The sequence below is a fragment of the Protopterus annectens genome, chromosome 12.part0 (genome assembly GCF_019279795.1).
Source record: "Protopterus annectens isolate FY-2018-M chromosome 12.part0, PAN1.0, whole genome shotgun sequence".
Taxonomy (NCBI): domain Eukaryota; kingdom Metazoa; phylum Chordata; order Ceratodontiformes; family Protopteridae; genus Protopterus; species Protopterus annectens.
This window is the reverse complement of record NC_056746.1, coordinates 503,321,266-503,339,413: the sequence shown is the minus strand read 5'-3', so window position 1 is coordinate 503,339,413 and position 18,148 is coordinate 503,321,266. Positions and strand designations below refer to the sequence as shown.

The 18,148-nt window shown below is 37.3% G+C and overlaps 1 protein-coding gene across 5 annotated transcripts in view; it reads left to right on the top strand.

The window, feature by feature from the left end:
• EEF2K (eukaryotic elongation factor 2 kinase) overlaps positions 1-18,148 on the top strand; it is a 469,356-nt gene that overhangs the window by 422,059 nt on the left and 29,149 nt on the right. For all 5 annotated transcript variants that reach the window (XM_044089631.1, XM_044089635.1, XM_044089634.1 and 2 more), the window contains 4 exons: positions 225-359; positions 1,472-1,660; positions 6,787-6,911; positions 8,808-8,986. In XM_044089631.1, the coding sequence (XP_043945566.1) occupies positions 225-359; positions 1,472-1,660; positions 6,787-6,911; positions 8,808-8,986 (628 nt within the window). The remainder of the gene's footprint in view (positions 1-224; positions 360-1,471; positions 1,661-6,786; positions 6,912-8,807; positions 8,987-18,148) is intronic.

Below are 18,148 nucleotides of genomic sequence, written 5' to 3'. Positions count from 1 at the left end.
ATAGTGTTTCACTTAGTGGTCACACTTAACGTGTTGCGCACTCACATCCTCACATCTTTACCTGACATTGTGTTCTTAAGAACCTACTGAAATGGTTCTATTAAAATTTGATTGACATTTTTTTTTTGGTAAAGTGATATGAAACCTTCATAATTTTCTGTACCTTTGCTATAGTATTACATTAGGACTATTTGTTTCCTTTGTTTTTTGTTTTTCCTGACTAGCTGGGTGTAGAAAGGTGGAATCAGTATCATTCTTCCCGTAACAACATTCACCGACCATCTTGTGTTGCTCTGGAAGTGCAACGGCTGAACGCTTTGGATGTTGAAAGGAAGATTGGAAAGTCTATACTTGGGAAGGTAAGCAACTTATGTGAATGAGTTGTTTTATTTTCTAACAGTTTGTTCTTTTGTCTTAACATTTATGGCATGTCAGTAGTACTCATATTTTTTCTGTAAATAGAAGTGCATAAATGGGAGTTGGCTTACGTGTGTGTGTTTGTGTGTGTATGTGTGCACATATGTCACTAAATCAAAAATTTACAGAACTGAACAGCAACTGATCAACCACAACTGGTCGAACAGAAGCCGATCAAAAATTAAAAAAAAAAAAAAAAAACATTTTTGCAGGGGGCAAGCACCCCCCCATGCACCCCACACCACCTGATAATTATATATACCAACTCCAAGATAACACTACAGTGGGAAAAGGGCAAACTGCCTGATGCCCACTGTTTCACAGTCTTGAACAGAAAAACAGCCAGTAGTTTCAAGTCAGCTGATTTTCTGTCGGCTGTACCAGCTTTTTTTCCTTGTTCGACTAGCTTCATGGTACAGCAGGGAGTGGGAGTTTGAACTTTCCCCACTGTTGTGTGATCTTGGAGTTGGTAAATATAAGTTGCTGTAGGAGTAGGGAGCACAAGGGGCTTGCCATGTTTAAAATTGATTTTTGAAAGAATTTTATGGGGTTTTGATTTTTTTATGTTTTGATCGTTTGAAATTTGATTTTTTTTTATTTGAGACTGTCATTTTCTAAACGTCATGGTATAATTGTATATATGTTTGTGTGTATGTGCGTGTGTATCAGTATCATAGTGTCAGCATTGCTTATTAAGTGAACAACATGTCTTAAAAATTTGTTTAATTTTTTTCAGATATTTATCTGCATCTGAAATTGTAATATTGTGCTGTTTCTACAATGGGAAATAATGTGACACAACAGTGTGTTATAGTTTCACGGCAGGAAGAATTAATAGGAATGAATGTACTATCAAATGGATATAAGCAAGAAAAAAGTATCAGATGTGATACAAAGTAATCAATAAAAATAAAAAAATATATAGTTTGTGCCAAGATGATGAAGAGAGCTTCTAAAGCCATTTTGAGGCCTTTAAAGGAAATCCTGAAAAATTCATTACTCATACTTGTTGCTGCCTCTTTTTTTATTAAGTATTGGTCTCTCTTTACTTTAGGTCCATTTAGCTATGGTTCGTTATCATGAAGCTGGTCGATTCTGTGACAAGGAGGAGGAGTGGGACAGGGAATCAGCCGTTTACCATTTGGAGCATGCAGCCCTTTGTGGAGAACTGGAAGCCATTGTTAACCTGGGCCTCATGTATTCTCAGCTGCCACACCACATTGTTGCAGATGTCACAGTAGATGTGAGTAATATCTCAGTGCTTTTCTTTAAAGAACAGTCTTTAGAGTTACTGTAATAGTTAACATCCTGGAGTTATGCTTATGTGAAGTGGAAAGACTTTCAACAGTGAAGCCTGTTGGGAGTAAATACTTTTAGGTAATACAAAGGAAAATTCTAACTGGCATTTCCTTCTAAATGGTCCCACTCAATTAGAAAATGTTCTTGTTGACAAGCCAACGACATTTCAGTGGCTGACAGCAGAGCGAAATTAAATTGCAGAAAGACACCACATTCACTGAATCTCAAAGTGTATTTTTTGTGAGATTTAAGCTCCTCCAAACCCTCCACACCTTCAAATTTACATATATATATATATATATATATATATATATATATATATATATATATATCTATAAAAAACTCCACAGTTGCATAACCATAACAATGGCTAAAAGTGCAAACTCCATTATTTCTAAAAGTGGTTCTCAGTAAAATTAATTTGCTTTAATGGCACTTGCTGAAAGTGTCTTCATAAACCTGTCTGGCTTCCATTAGGAACAACGGTCATTTGTAACTGAATGTGCAAAGCCGAAAGAGTGAATTGACAGTGAAAGAGCCCCCTTCCATAATTGTTTTATCTGTTACTAAAATGCATAAATCATGTTTGACTCCCCAGTGTTGTCCTGTTTATGCTACTAACTTACACCACATTTGATATAAATCTAGAAACCATTTGGTACACGTGTACTTTATGTGTTTGTTCTTTAGGCACATCAGTTCCACATGCTATGGAACTGGAGGCTGTCAGGTATTTGTTATCATAGCCTAAATTGTACAATGAACCAATCAAAGAGTTCCATTTAAAACTGACAAAAAGTATAAGATTTTTTTTATTATTATTTTCAGGATCATTGCTATTTGCAGTTGTGAGGAGCTGCAGTAGGGCAGTTTTTGCCCCCTTCATACAGATTTAGTTATAGGTTACTTTGAAATAAGGATTATTTTTGACCCAGGTTCCAACAAATCCCTACCATAGATTGATACATGATGCAGGTGCGGGATGGTTTGGAAGGGGGACAAGGTACTGTTACAGGATATTTTTGGTTTTGTTACCAATGATGATTGGGGTATCTGCTTCACTTACAAAGAAGTTACAAAAAGTTATTTGATGTTAATGTTACAGAAAATTTGTATGGTTCATTGGTAACCACTGTTTACAGAAACTCCTTTTCTAAAAATGTGTTATTCTTTTCTTCAAGTTGTCATCCACCATAATCAACTTCCAGATTTTGTACTTACGAAACATTGTGGAAGGTGATATTCTTCTCATTGGGCTCAAGTGTTTGTGGACACTTCCCCTTCTTTTCCTTTAATTCAAAACAGTTTTCTGCAACGAAAAACAAGACAAAGCCAGTTTAATCCTAACAGCTGCCTCTTGGCCCAGACAGTCTTGGTTTTCATAGGTTCATAGGTAGGTACTAGGCTGTCGGCCCTAGGGCCTATATAAGCCTAGCCAAAGGTACCCTGGCTTTCGCCACCCAAGAAAATTATTTTCCTGTGCCACTGTCGAGCAGAGTCACAGAAGTGATCCCTGGGGTGAATTTCCTATCTCCCATCCAATCATCAAGATTTTTCTTGAACAGTGCTAATGAGGAGCTTTGTTTGATATAGATAGGTAGTTTGTTCCAGAGTATGGGAAGTCTCTCGGACAGGAATCTATCCCTCCAGCATGTTCTGTTTGATGTGGTGACAAGGTTTAGGTCCCTAGAGCGTGTAGCTCGTAGGGATTGGGATTTCTTTAAGTGGAGCATGTCTAAAAGCTCTGGGTTTGACATAGCTTTGTGTGTTAGGCAGAGATCCCCTCTGAGTAGGTGATATGCAACAGAGTAAAGCTGCAGTTTTTTGAGACGGTCTGCATAGGGCATCTCTTTGAAGCCGGTAATTCTCTTTGTGAGGTATTTCTATGGCCTTTCCAGTTGGTGTAGATGTCTTGTGAGGTACATACCAAAAGGGGCATTGTACTCTATAATGGGTCTAATGAGTGACGAGTAGAGGGCAACAATGACCTCTTTTTTCCTGGATGAGAAACCTTTTGTGATGAGGTGTGCCACATAGAAGGATTTCCTGACTACTGTGGCAATGTGATTATCAAAGAAGAGACTACTGTCCACCTGTGTCCCAAGGTCTCTTATCACACTTTCGGTGTTAAATAGACTACCACCTATGTGGTAGTTCATGGGTACTGAGTTTTTACCAAAAGGAATGACAGTGCACTTTTTGGCATTGAGCTTGAGGCCATGGCTTTAACACCAGGCGTCTGTCTCAGCAAGGCCCTTTTGTAGGATGTCCACATCTTTTGGAGTTTTGATTATGGCTCCTAGTTTGCAGTCATCTGCGAACTTCATTAGCCAAAGACCTTCTGTGTTGGCCTGTACGTCAGAGAAGTAGATACCAAACAGGAGAGGACCCAGGACTGAACCCTGTGGTACTCCACTTGTCACTGGTCTGAAGCTGGATTTGGAGTCTGCTACTTTCACAGTGTGGGTTCTGTCAGTGAGCCAGTTGGCAACCCATCTTGTGACATAGGGATTTATACCTAGTTTAGTGAGTTTATCTATAATTCCAGAGTGGGGGATGGTGTCAGAAGCCTTGGCGAGATCTAGATAGGCTGTGTGAACCACCTTACCCTCATCTACGGCTTTGGTGACTGCTTCAAAGAAGTCTATCAGGTTTAGGAGACATGATCTGCCTTTTACAACCCGAACTGGGTGGGGTCCTGAGTTTGGAGATTACCAATGTCATTGTTTATAAGTTCCATGATGATACGCTCCATAGCCTTGCAGACCAGGCTTGTTAGGCTAATGGGGCGGTAGTTTCCGGGGTCTGTGGTGGCTCCCCCTTTGTGGAGTGGGATAACTGTCGCTGTGCGTCATTCAGTGGGCACATAGCCTGAGGTGAGGCTATGACTGAACATGGTACTTAGGTGGGGTGCCAGTTCATTCTGTAGTTCTCACTGCTTATGAGCTCAATTTCTCTTTCACTAAGACCATTACGTCTACACAAATTGTTGCTGGCCCATCAAGAAAGCAGAATGCTATATCCCAATATCGAAACTCTGAAAGTTCCGCAAAGAGGACAGAATTTGGTGTGGTAGTTCTTTTTTCTCTCAAGTTTTAAATATTTAAAGGGAGCTAAAAGGCATAATACAAGAAACTGTTGCTTACAAAAGTGGAAGAAATTTTATTCCAAACTATATTGTAAAATTTTTATCTTTTACGCTGTCCCTTATCAATGCTACTAGATTTTTTAAACTATCACAGTTCGTGTTTCTCTAATCTCTGCTTTCTTCCAGTCATTGAATCCTTTTCTAAAGTCCTTTCTTAAAGGAATGTTTCACTTAAGATTTTCAAAAAAGCCATTTCTATCTTCCTCAGGATTTGAAGTTTATGTAGGCAAAGTTACTTTTACCTCCATTTGAACCTGTATGAGTGTGTATGTATATATGTTCAGAAATGTTACACGCAAGATATTTTAGAAGTTGCTACATTGTCTACATTCTGCACTTTCATAGAGTGCTACAAGTTAGATACATAGTTCAAGATGAGACACAGCGTACATCAGGGGACCATGTAGCTGTCCTCCTGCCTTGGATCTGATAGTACTGCTTGTGAATCTACCCAAATGTTACATTTTACTGTTAAAATGATCTTCAGTTACTTGTGTGCAAGGATACTTAAGACAACAGCAGGCCTTCATGGAGAGGTCATTGTATCAGTTAAACTGCACTACCTCCACCCACCCAGTAAAAGGTGTACATATCTTTCTTATTTCTGTGATGTTGTATTACACATTTTAGGAAGCATTGTTATTACAGTCATATTTAGTTGCTTTAAAGGACTAGCCTACTGCAATCACAAGGCCTTGTGGAGGCCTTATGGGGCTTGAAGAACTGAGGAAAGCTTTGAGTAATTTCAGTATTATTTCTATATATCTACCAGAGTTTGAAGCTAGTGCAAGACCAGCATTGTTCTTCATGGGGATTAAGGCATAGCTAGTGACATTTCTGTCTGGGAATGGAAGACCTATAAGGTGGGCAAAATCCAAATATGATTTACTGTGAAAGTGATCTCTTGCTATGGTAAGTATACTGACATGCAACTGTACTTTATGGCGTGCATATTTATTTGCATATTACATTTTGGAGATTTGCTAAGTCTATCTGGAATAAAAATTCAGTTGTGAGAGTGTAGAACATTTACAAGAGTAAATAAGTGTGTAAAGCAAAACAGTAAGGACATCACTATAAGGCAGCACTACATCAGCCATTCAGAGTAACCTGTGAAAAGTTAGGACTCTGCTAGCATGGTGACAGTACAGAGACATTGTTTGCAGGATAACAGTATACACATACAGATACATGCGAACGCACGCGCCCGCACCCACACACACACACACACACACACACACACACACACACACACAAAATGCACCCTCCCCATACATGTGCACACACACCGTCAGGCATTAGTGACTAATATGAATAGATAACCACTAGCACAAAAAGCAGTAGGGTGGGTGTCATGGACACTTTCCACACCCTTAGGTCTGGCATGCTGCCACTGACTCATTGCAGAGACAAAGGGATGAACTTTGTTTGAGCGTGAACTGCAGAACGCAGAATTAAATGAGTAGAAATGCAGCTTCATTGTGGTTTTATTTTGCTGACTGGACAGATCCAGCTATGCCACACCCCTATTACTGTGAAGAAGTGTTCTGTTACTAGGCAAGCCTTTTGCCTTACGTATACAACTGTGATGCATAACAGACATTTGGGTAGGAAGTATCTAGGCACAAATAGATAGATAGGTATATATATATATATATATATATATATATATATACATATATATATATATATATATAGATATATTTGCATACACACACACACACTCACACACACAAAAATACACATATGCACAGTGGAAGAAGGACTTTGAATAGAATATCTTCAACTTTTTTTTTTGTCTTTGTAGTGTTTGCTGTAGTGAATCTTGCACCACCCATCTCATTTCCCTCACAGACTTACATATATACATACACAGATTAGATGATATTTATACCTTTACTGTTTTTCTAATTAATATTTAGGATACAGAGCAGAACAGAATCAAAGGCTTTAACTACCTACTCATGGCTGCAGAAGCTGGAGACCGGCCTTCCATGATCCTTGTAGCTCGAGCTTATGACACCGGTATTAATCTGGGAAAAGACAGGTATGTCAACTGAACACCTGTTTACAACTTCATTTGGACTACAGGTATTATTACAATTTGCACTGGTACCTGTATTAAGCTTAAAAACGAATGCCTTTTTAGATATTTAAGCAAATGCATTCAAGCATATTTTAGAATGGTCGGCGGTACCTAGAATGCTTTATAGTAATGTTTAAAGTATATTTTAAAAATAACTAAAATGTACTGGAACTGATTTATTGCATTTAGTCATACATGAGTTAACAAGCTGGTGTGTTAAAACTGCAGTAGATTGTGCTCTGCTTAAAATTATATAATTTTCTGCAGGTTAGGAAATTTATGAGCAATGCTTCCATTTTCTTTTTGTCGTATATAAAACTCGGTTACAGTCTTTAAGCATGATCACATGTCACTGGAAAGAGTTAATTGACTATGTAAGCTATGTGTAAGTGCTGCCATATGTCATGAAGTAACAGTGAACAACTGCCAACTTGGTGGCCCACAGGGGACTCTCGTTTTTCTGGCAAAAGCAATCTGTGTTTAGACTGTAACTTGGGTGCCAGAGGGCCAGTTACTGGGTGGGAACAGTGGTCAAATTGAGCACACAACAGCCTGCTCCCTCTTATTTGGAGGATGAGGTGCAGCATTTTCTTTAAACATCTTTATGTAGACCTCCGTGAGAGACTAGGGAATCACTGCTAATCCCAAGTAGCTACTACAAGAACTTGTACCGATACCGCGGACCATGCATACATATGTGATCACGGTTGTCATTTCACATCAGGGTCATGATGGGTTAAGATGCAGTGTGTTGGCTGTTCATCATACCTTGTCTTGGCTGTGTAAACCTGCTTTTGCTAAGCTTGGTATATCGTGAAGAAATGAGAGCCTTCCTCCTATGAGTCCAGCAAGCAAGGTTTGAGTATCAGCACAGGTGCTGTTGAGCTAGTTTAGGAAGGTTAGGATTAATGAGCATTCATCTGTTAATTTATCCATGATGTTATAGGTTGTTTACAGGGGGCATGCATTCCAGTTACTGTAACTTCAGTGGAGACCAGGGACTTGACAGGACCATATGCCGTTATGGGGCTGATGCAGAGCTGCTCTGAGGTATTATATTACTTGTGTGAGCAGGTGATATTCCCATACTGTAGTCACTGCACATGCATCCTTTGGGAACTAAGAGGGGCAAAGCAGGAAACTCGCTAACTGCATACTAAAAATGACAGATATTCCTTGGTTCAAGAACATCATGACTACATTCGTAAAGACTGATTAGTAGCCTATTTCATTAGGGTAACCAAGTGAGACTGGATGCATCCAGGTGGGCAGTTACACAGTAAAACATATTTACTGTCACTGCCTCCATAACAGCAAAACATCTACCAAACAGATTTCTCTTCACAGAAAACGCTACATGTAACAGAGTGTTCTCTGTAATATAGAGACTACAAAAAACATGCAGAATTTATCAAGATTTATACTGCCACATTTACAAGTATGCCATGTAATGTTTTGTCATGCAGTACTGAAATGTTAGACTGTGTCATGATTAGACACACAAAATAATCCGTGTTAAACTACAGAATCCACAGAAAACACCACAGAAGCCATCCAGACACCACTAAAGCACTTATTTTAACTATTGGTGATAATAAATTTTGTTTAATGCTGTCCGGACAGACTGGCGTTTTTTGTGGATTCTCATGATTAGACATACCAAGATCATTATAATTAGATGGATTGTTTGTATCTCCTTATCACTTTGTAGGAATATTTATCATTTAAAATTCAGCCATGGTTTCTTAGTTTTTCCTTTCTGTGTTTGGAATGATGAATTGCCATTTTAATTTTTGCCCTCTTCTGTGGGTATTTACCATGTTGTCTGTCTGTTGTCTGTTGTGTTTGTTCTCACAGGTCTCAAGATTGGGTAGAAGCACTACATTGGTATGACTCTGCCCTGAACATGACGGAATACGATGAAGGTGGAGAGTATGATGGTACACAGGATGAGCCGCGGTACCTCCTCTTGGCTCGAGAAGGAGAAATGTTAATGACAGGAGGTTTTAGCTTGGAAAAGGATCCACAGAGAGCAGGTAATGTTAAAATAATAACATATATATAAATTAATTAACATCCTTAGCTTAGTTATAAATCAAATTGCTACTTGTTTACATAGGTTCACTTACATTTCCAGGAATTACATAAGGTCAGAAATTATGTTCTCTATTACATTTGCTGTTTGTAATCAGCATTGCTGAGTTGCTCATCACTTGTTTTGAAAGTGTTTTTTGTGCTTAATGTTAAGTTTATTCTGAGATACTGAAAAAAATCTATATAAATACAAAATTGTTTTCCCAATGTGCTGTATGTATTAAAGTTCAGGCTTTCAGTGTAGATCATCCCTGGGATTCATAAACCTAGGACAAAAATGTGTACAACATTGTCACCATATATTCAGTGTGCCATTTGAGACTAGGGCGGTTGATGTCTGTTAATCGTGGTAGCCCGCAGGCACACGTAACCACTCTGTTTTTTTGAATGGTGCATAGGAGCACCTAGTACTGTAAAGTGTACCAGGTTCAGCTGTATTTGGGATGTTGAACACCATTCTATAGCCTGGCAGTGTGCTACACAGTGTACATAGTGTACCAAATTAAGGCAATTTCTTAACGGTAAGTCATACCAAGTAACTGTGTGTAATTGTTAAGGCATACAGTACATACCTCAGTTGTCTTAACTTCACTGTGCTGGTCAGTGCCATGCTGACTGATTATTAAAGAATTAACAGTCAGTTGTTGTGATGGTGGACTGGAGTTTATTACCGTATTATGGTAATAAGGGTATCTGGTGGTAGTTGTTGTGATGATGGATTGGAGTTTATTACCATATTATGGTAATAAGGATATCTGGTGCTGTACTTGCTGCCATTTGTAGGAGGTTCCCACTGTGAGTGTAGGTCAGGGTTGTCTGAGGTATCAGGTTTGCTTGCAGCGTAGGGTACTCTGTTGCCAGTAGGGACTTTTTTCTCCGTGGGTATGTTACTCGCCTCTGTTGTCTGAGCATGCTGCCGATGGGGGGGCTGCTCTGACAAATGAAGCACCATTGTGTGCTCTGCCATTGTTGTTCAGTAGTTTACCCAGTCAGTATAAGCCATCTTTCCAGTGATGCTGGCTTTGCGAATTGCGTATAATTGGAGGGGATGGTTTAGTTTGCATAGAGGATGGTGGTTGATACTAGTGATGCACATTGGAACAAGACTATGTTCTAAGTCTTGTTCCATTGTGTGATGTGTTTTGTGACTTGTGGAGGGCTTTTGTGTGGTACTCCATGCTGCTCATTTATAAGTGCCACGCTGTATTAGTATTGTGACAGGTTTTTTGTATTTCATTGTCTCAGTTTGAGCCCAAGGCCGCTCTGAGAAATATTGAGGTGCACATTTCAGTTTGCCTTGGTGCATTTTTTTCCTAGTTGCAATGGCATTGAAGTGACAGTAGTTAATTTCTTGGGTATGATGACAAAGAGTGCCACGGTTTCCTTTTGAAGGGTGCAGGGAAGCTTGCTCCTCCCTTACAAAAACTTGTGTATTTTGTATGTAGTTTATTTTCATTCATTTTCCAATATGTGCTTTATCCATTTTAGGGTCACGGGGAAGCCAAAGCCTGTCCTGAAGGTCATTGTATCTAAGGCATTGGCCAAAAAAAAAATCCAAAACATACCATATAAAATAAATGTCTCTGCTGGTATTCCTTGCAAATGAAGCTTGTGTTGGCCAACTCTGCAAAGTGTAAGTACGTACAACAAACTTCATGTATAAACATAGGTCTCAACCTCTTAACAGGCCAGTGTGGAACACAAGCCATAATAATGTGTGACAAATAGCCAAAATGTGGAACACCCTATTTTCACACTGTGTGGAAATGCACCATTTCTAGGGCTCATGGCCGAAATGGTCTTTCAACCAAAAGCATACTATACATTTGTCTCATAAAATTCTTCCATAAAAATTCATATTATTTTAATTCACTTATAAAGTTAGTATAAAAACACATTTTGCATCAATGTGTCTTAAGTATAACATTCTAATGTTTCACACTTTGCATAAACATACATTTTATGAATAGAAAGCATGAAGCTTTAATTTCAGGTATTGACTGACTAAAGTACAGTGATTTACCAGAAAAATCAAAATGTTTAAAAGACATGAGCTAAAACTATGAGTCAAAATCTGAGACACTACAGAAGTATGCATATGTATACATATATATATATATATATATCTGTGTGTGTGTGTGTGTGTGTGTAATATATATATATATATATATATATATATATATATATATATATATATATGTATATCTCAGAAGTGCCCCCCCCCCCAAATTTTGCAGCCCTAGTAATAAATCAAAACAAAAGATTTGGAGATTACTGCCTTTTAGCTTCCAACATCTTTACAGAAGAATCAAACATAATGGGGAACAGTGGTGCATTTTTAACACATTATTTTAATTAACTTTATAGTCAATAGAAGTATTATCAGTGTCTGATATTGACTATAACAGTTAGTGATGTAGCAGAAAAATAAAAACTTTTGCAAGGCACAGAAGGCACAGGGTAAAAAATATAAGGCAGAAATTAAGGATAGTTTAGAGGCATACCTAAACATTTTAAAACAGCATCACCCCCTTCCTCATATTACAGCCTAGCCCCCGATAATATCCCAGAACATCTTCTTCAAAAAGTAGCTTTCAGTTTCTGTGTTCAAGAGTCAAGGATAGAGCCAGATGTTATGAGGGAGAGTTTGCCCACAACCAGATACAATTTATTGCATATTATTCTAGTTCACTCAGATAGTTATTAGAGCAATGCATTTTGCATCAGATGTTTTCTCTGAAGAAAAGTGTCTGACATTAACTGTTTGTCAGGAATTTACAAATAAAACTAAAGCTTTTAGGAGGGACAGCAGAAAACTAAGAGGCAAAATCTGGGATAGCTCAGAACAAGTATGTTTTTATATACATTTCAGAAGACCCCCCCTCCCCCAAATTTATATAACTTAAATTGGCAGGTTCATTAGGCATCCTTTGCAGACAATTCAAACAAGTCCATTAACCCCAAGCACAAGATGAAAAAAATAGATAAATAAATAGTCCACAGTAAACAGGGCTGCAGAAATGGATCAGCCTAGATCCAAATCAAAGCTGCAGCTACCGGACATAGCATTATATCTAGCACTTGCTGCAGACAACCAATCAAATGAGGTTGATCTTTTAATTAAAGCCATTCCAATATTGCCTTTTGGCTGTTTTGCCTCCAGATTTAAAATCCATTGTAAAGTATGAATGCACTCCTTTCCCAACAAATAAAGTGCCTTATGATACCATTTTTCAAAATGTCACAGTTTCCTGAAAACTAGCAGAGTCACATTTGGACTCTACCTGAGGACATTTACTCTGTAATTGGTCCCATTCTATCTCTCTCTTCCTTTGTGCCGATTGGCTAAAATAAAATTACAACCTCTGAGCCACTCAGAGAATGAAAAGTGGAACCACCACCTTGCAATACAGAAATGCGCAACACTGCTTATGTTCTATTCCAAATGCGGAGCATTCCACATAATGTGGTGCAGTTAGACAGTAAGTGTATAAATACACTTAGAAAATTAACAGTTAAGCAATCAAACAATGACATTTCAGATTAAAGCTTTCCAAGGCATTTCTTTGTTTAACCCGTTAGTGGCTAATGTACTGAATCTGAGAATATACATTACTTCCAGTGTATTTAACAATCCTCTCCATACTCCTGGATATAATTCCCTGAAGCAAAATTAAGTGTTATAACAAAATCTTTTTAACTCCATTATAAAGGCTGTGAACATTTGCCTTTGATGGTGGATATTACAGATCCCAAAGCACTTATCAACAAGAGTAGGGGTCCTTTATTTATATACAGAAAGAACTCTTATTTTCAAAATATTTATATATTTACAAATATTTACAAATGCAGAAATATATAGATATGCAAATCTGTTTACAAATATTCATAATTTCCTCTACAATCTTACAAAATTTTCGTCCATGTTAGACTCCCTCTCCTTTTTCCATAACCACCATCTGATTTTACTTAATATTATTGCTATAATCCATTTACCATTAAACATAATTATATGTATTCTTTCATTCCATATAAGTCATATAGTTATTATTTTAACATATTCTTTGCTTCTATTCTTATATCTATATTTCATCATATCCATGTTTATTTTATCCACTTATTTTATAGCTTAAAAAAATCTGCTTTACATAGTTCATAACTTTTTCACTTTTTCACATTTCAAAAACACATGTTCCTCAGTTTCTTTTTCTTAACAATGTAAACATATTATATCACTTTTCTTTTTATATGGCATATTTCCTTTTACTAGCAATTTGTCTATTACCAGTCCACAAAAAATCTTGACATTCTTTTTTCTGATTACACCATTTGCTTCTTCTTTTTATAGCTTTATTTTTTTTTTCATCTGTTAGATTTCCCCCAGGGTTTTATAATTACATTCTTATACCATACTTTTTCTGTATCTGTTTTTATTTTCCACAAAAATATTTTTTTCTTGGTAACTTTTATTTTCTTATTTATAGACTCATTTTCTCTTTTACTCTTTTTACTATACCCCACATTTATCATGCTTTATTTGTACAATTTTACTACTAATCTCATGTTTTTCATTTATCCACTTTAACACTTTGTACAAATTTAATGAAGCAGTATATACCACTGTTAATAAACCGAGGTCCATCTGCTTGAGTTGGTGGTAACTCAGCTGGATGTAAAAGATCCTACCACAGTTATCAAAAAGTGTAGGGGTCCTTTATTAAACACAGCATAAAAACATTATTTACATATTTGGAAAAGGTACATATTTACAGGCACATATGTACACATTTCTATTTTTTTACTATTTATCATTTTTCTTATAACATCCTCATTGTTATTCTTCTATAATTGATCCACAGTCCTTTCTTCCACAACCATAATCTAATTTGTTTGCTATATATCTGCCATAATCCATTTCCCATTAAACAAAATTTCATTCAGTCTTTCATTTGAAATAACCCACATTACATAAAATAATTTCTTTGCTACCCTTCTCACATATTATTTATTATTATTCTTATAGTATCCATACATAAAAATATTAATATCTATATTGTTTGTCATTAATATTTTCAATTTTCCCCATAACTTTTTCCAGAGTTTCACAACTGTTTTATATTTAAAAAAGGTGTTCTGTTGACTCTTCCTCCCCACAAAATAAATGCAGTCTTTCAACTTTTTTTTTGTATGGCATTTCCTCCTTTACTGTAAACTTATTACCAGTCTTCATAGGAAGTCCCGACATGCTACTGTGTTGGTACTCCACCTTTTCCTTACTTTATTGGCTTTAATCACTTCCTCTGGTAAATCTTCCCATAGATTTAGAAAATCATATTGTTTCATCACATTATTATACTACATCCTCCTGTCTTTCTCTATATCATCAGTTTTTATTTTCTATATTAGTATTTTTTCTTGATAATTTAAATTTTTCATTTATATATTCTTTTTCTCTTTTTCTTATTCTCATCATTTCAGAGACTTTTTTGTACTTTTATTTAAACATTCTCACTATTACATTCTCATTCTGTTCCTTTACTCACTTTAATACTGTATATAATTTAATGAAGCGGAATAAACAACTGGCTTTATTAACTCCAATTCCCCTTCATCTTCACTCATCCCTGTTCATCTTCACTCATTCAAAAAATATCTCTTTTCACTGGGTTTAATCTTGAACCCAAAGTAGCAAACAAAAACAAGTTCTACAATGCTATACCAAAAAATTTTTATTAAAACAAAGCTTTCGGACAAAACGTCCTTCTTCAGTGTTAGATAAAATTCTGGTCAGGACATCACATCCTTTTTACTTAAAATACAATAAAATACATAACACAGCCTACCTGTCATGAATCAAACTTAATAAAGCAAGAGAACAGCAGTTGAATAGATTTCTAAAAAACTTGGTAAAACACATATTTATTACAATACAAATTTAGGTGGATATGCATATAAACGTTACAATGAAACTATAGTCAGTATATGAACATGGTTAGGCTTATCAATGACTTTGATAAACTGTTGTTTGAATATGTGGTACATACCTACAGAATAGAGGAAAAAATATATAGTTTCATTTATATGAATTTATATGGTGGCATTTATAAGTGTAATATGTGTTTTACCAAGTTTTTTAGCAGTTAGCAATTTAAAAGTCTTTGACTTATTGAAATGTAACATATTTCTTTAAGACGTTTTGATGAGAAATCTATTCAATTGCTGTTCTCTTAATTGTTTTATTAAATTTGATTCATGATAGGTAGGCTGTGTCATGTGTTTTATTGTATTTTAAGTATAAAGGATATGATGTCCTGACCAGAATTTTATCTAACACTGAAGAAGGACGTTTTGTCCGAAAGCTTTCTTTTAATAAAAAATGTGTTGGTATAGCATTGTGAAACTTGCTTTTGTTTGCTACTTTGGACTTTTTTGCTGCTGGTTCCACTTTATCTCTGGTTCACTATAGATTCTTTAGTTTGTTTAATCTTGAACCCAGTAGGAAAGAAAACACCCGTTGTGCAGTTTCCTTTTCATATTTTTCTGAGATCATATAAACATTTGACACATATGCTGTTTTTCTCAATACCAAATTCACCAGGTAAACCTTTTTCCTGAATGCTAATATATACACCTTACACAGAAGGCATATTTCTTTCATTAAACCCTCCAATTGCATCATAACTACATCATTCTCCCCAAATCTTATCCTAGCAAAGACACTTCATTCATTGAAAAATACCACTCCCCATTTCGTCACAGCACCCAAACCCTTACTTTTATCTTTATTTGAGGTCATTCCCATTTCTTTTAAAACTCCATTCAGGCAAACCAGCACTTCCCTCATCCATTTTTTCTTAGCATGTACAATTGTATTATCTGCATATGTCACAACTTCTGGAATAACCACCTCCTTTTGTGACACATATCTAGCAGCTTTCATTTTTTAAGCTACTTCACTCACTGTTGCATTCATTACTGATGCAAACAATATTCCACTCATAGCACATTCTTGTCTTTTATCACATTTCTTTTCTCAGCCACCCATTCCTACTACATCAAATGTCTTGCTAATATCCATCCATCCACAACCCCTTTGCCCATTTTTTCCAAATGCGATTGGGATATCACTTCAACAGTTGCAATCATCTAGAACCACAGTTTATACTGCCAGCTGGCTAGCCCTGCCTCAGTTGTTCTTCCATACCACACACTGGCACACACTCTCACAGCTATGGCCAATTTAGAGTGTCTAATCCACCTACTGCATGTCTTTGGAATGTGGGAGGAAACTGGAGCACCAGATGAAATCCATGCGAACATAGGGAGGGCACGCAGTCTCCACACAGAAGGCAACCCAGCAGAGAATCAAACCAGAGAACCTCTTACTGTGAGGTGACAACGCTGTCTGCTGTGCCACTGTGCCACCCCATCACCTACCATACGTTTCGCATCCTCTCGTCCACAATTTCTCTCACAACTAATAACAGTCCTTGACATCCCTTCCCTTTTAAACCATATATACTTTATTCCATAATATCCCATATCCTTCTTGCCATTCTCCTTTTTAAAATGTTATCATCTGTGTTGTGTGATGGGTCTCCAGTCTTTTGTTTCTTTCTTCTCATCTTTCTTCCATAAAAATGTTAATATCCTACTATATCCTTTTCATAAGCAACCCATTCATTCAGAACATTTACAAAACATTTTTTTTGCCAGTCCTTTAACTTCTTGTATATTCCTTATTCTCTACCATATGGGCCTGACAGTGATTCAGCATTTACTTTCCTAAGTACTGTATCTGATTCAGTGGCGGAACTACGAGAGGCGAAGTGAGGCAATTGCTTTAGGGCGCCAAGTGGCAGGGAGCACTTTGGGTCCCCTGGAATCCGCTGACTAGGTAATCATTTAATTTAAAAAAAAAGTTTTTTTTTTTTTTTTTTGTTTGTTTTTTTTTAGGGCGTTCTTCTTTAAGAAGAAAGAAGTGTAGTCACGGCGTGCTGACATCATCGCGCGCAGTGCAGCACATATTTTCAAGTTTGCGAGCGGGAACCGAAACGGACGGTTTAGAGGACTACTTGCGAGCAAGCGGTTCGGTTTAGAGGACTACTTGCGAGCGGGAACTGAAACGGACAGACGGATGGAAGATGGGATTTCAGAGTGAGTAATGTGTGGAAGATGGGATTTCAGAGTGAGAGGTGTGTGTGTGTGTGGGATTTCAGAGTGAGAGGTGTGTGTGTGTGGGATTTCAGAGTGAGAGGTGTGTGTGTGGGATTTCAGAGTGAGAGGTGTGTGTGTGTGGGATTTCAAAGTGAGAGGTATGTGTGTGAGATTTCAGAGTGAGAGGTGTGTGTGTGGGATTTCAGAGTGAGAGGTGTGTGTGTGGGATTTCAGAGTGAGAGGTGTGTGTGTGTGTGGGATTTCAGAGTGAGAGGTGTGTGTGTGTGGGATTTCAGAGTGAGAGGTGTGTGTGTGGGATTTCAGAGTGAGAGGTATGTGTGTGGGATTTCAGAGTGAGAGGTGTGTGTGTGGGATTTCAGAGTGAGAGGTGTGTGTGTGTGGGATTTCAGAGTGAGAGGTGTGTGTGTGGGATTTCAGAGTGAGAGGTGTGTGTGTGTGTGGGATTTCTTTTTTACTTTTTTTACTTTTTTGCAGCCTTCCAGTGTTGTAATCATTTTCTTTTTGTTGGTAAGACACAGCTGTTGGGACATATGCATTGCATTGTGTACAACAGCATATTTTCTTGTGGACGTAATGTAAAGAGTTCAGTGTCTTGTGAAAAAGAAAAATGTACCGAACATAGGTTCATAGGTTCATAGGTTCATACTAGGCTATCTGCCCAAGGGCATTTATAAGCCTAGCCCATAGTTATGTGGCTTTCGCCACCCCTTTAGTTTGAATAAAAACTATGCCTATCATTTTTCTGTGCCTCTGTCAAGCAGTGACACTGAAGTAATCCCTGGGGTATATCTGCGATCTCCCATCCATTGGTCAAGATTCCTCTTGAACAAGGCCAGCGAGGTGCTCTGCCTCACATGTACCGGGATTTTGTTCCACAGCATAGGGAGTCTCTGGGTGATGAATCTGTCCCTCCAGCACGTTCTATT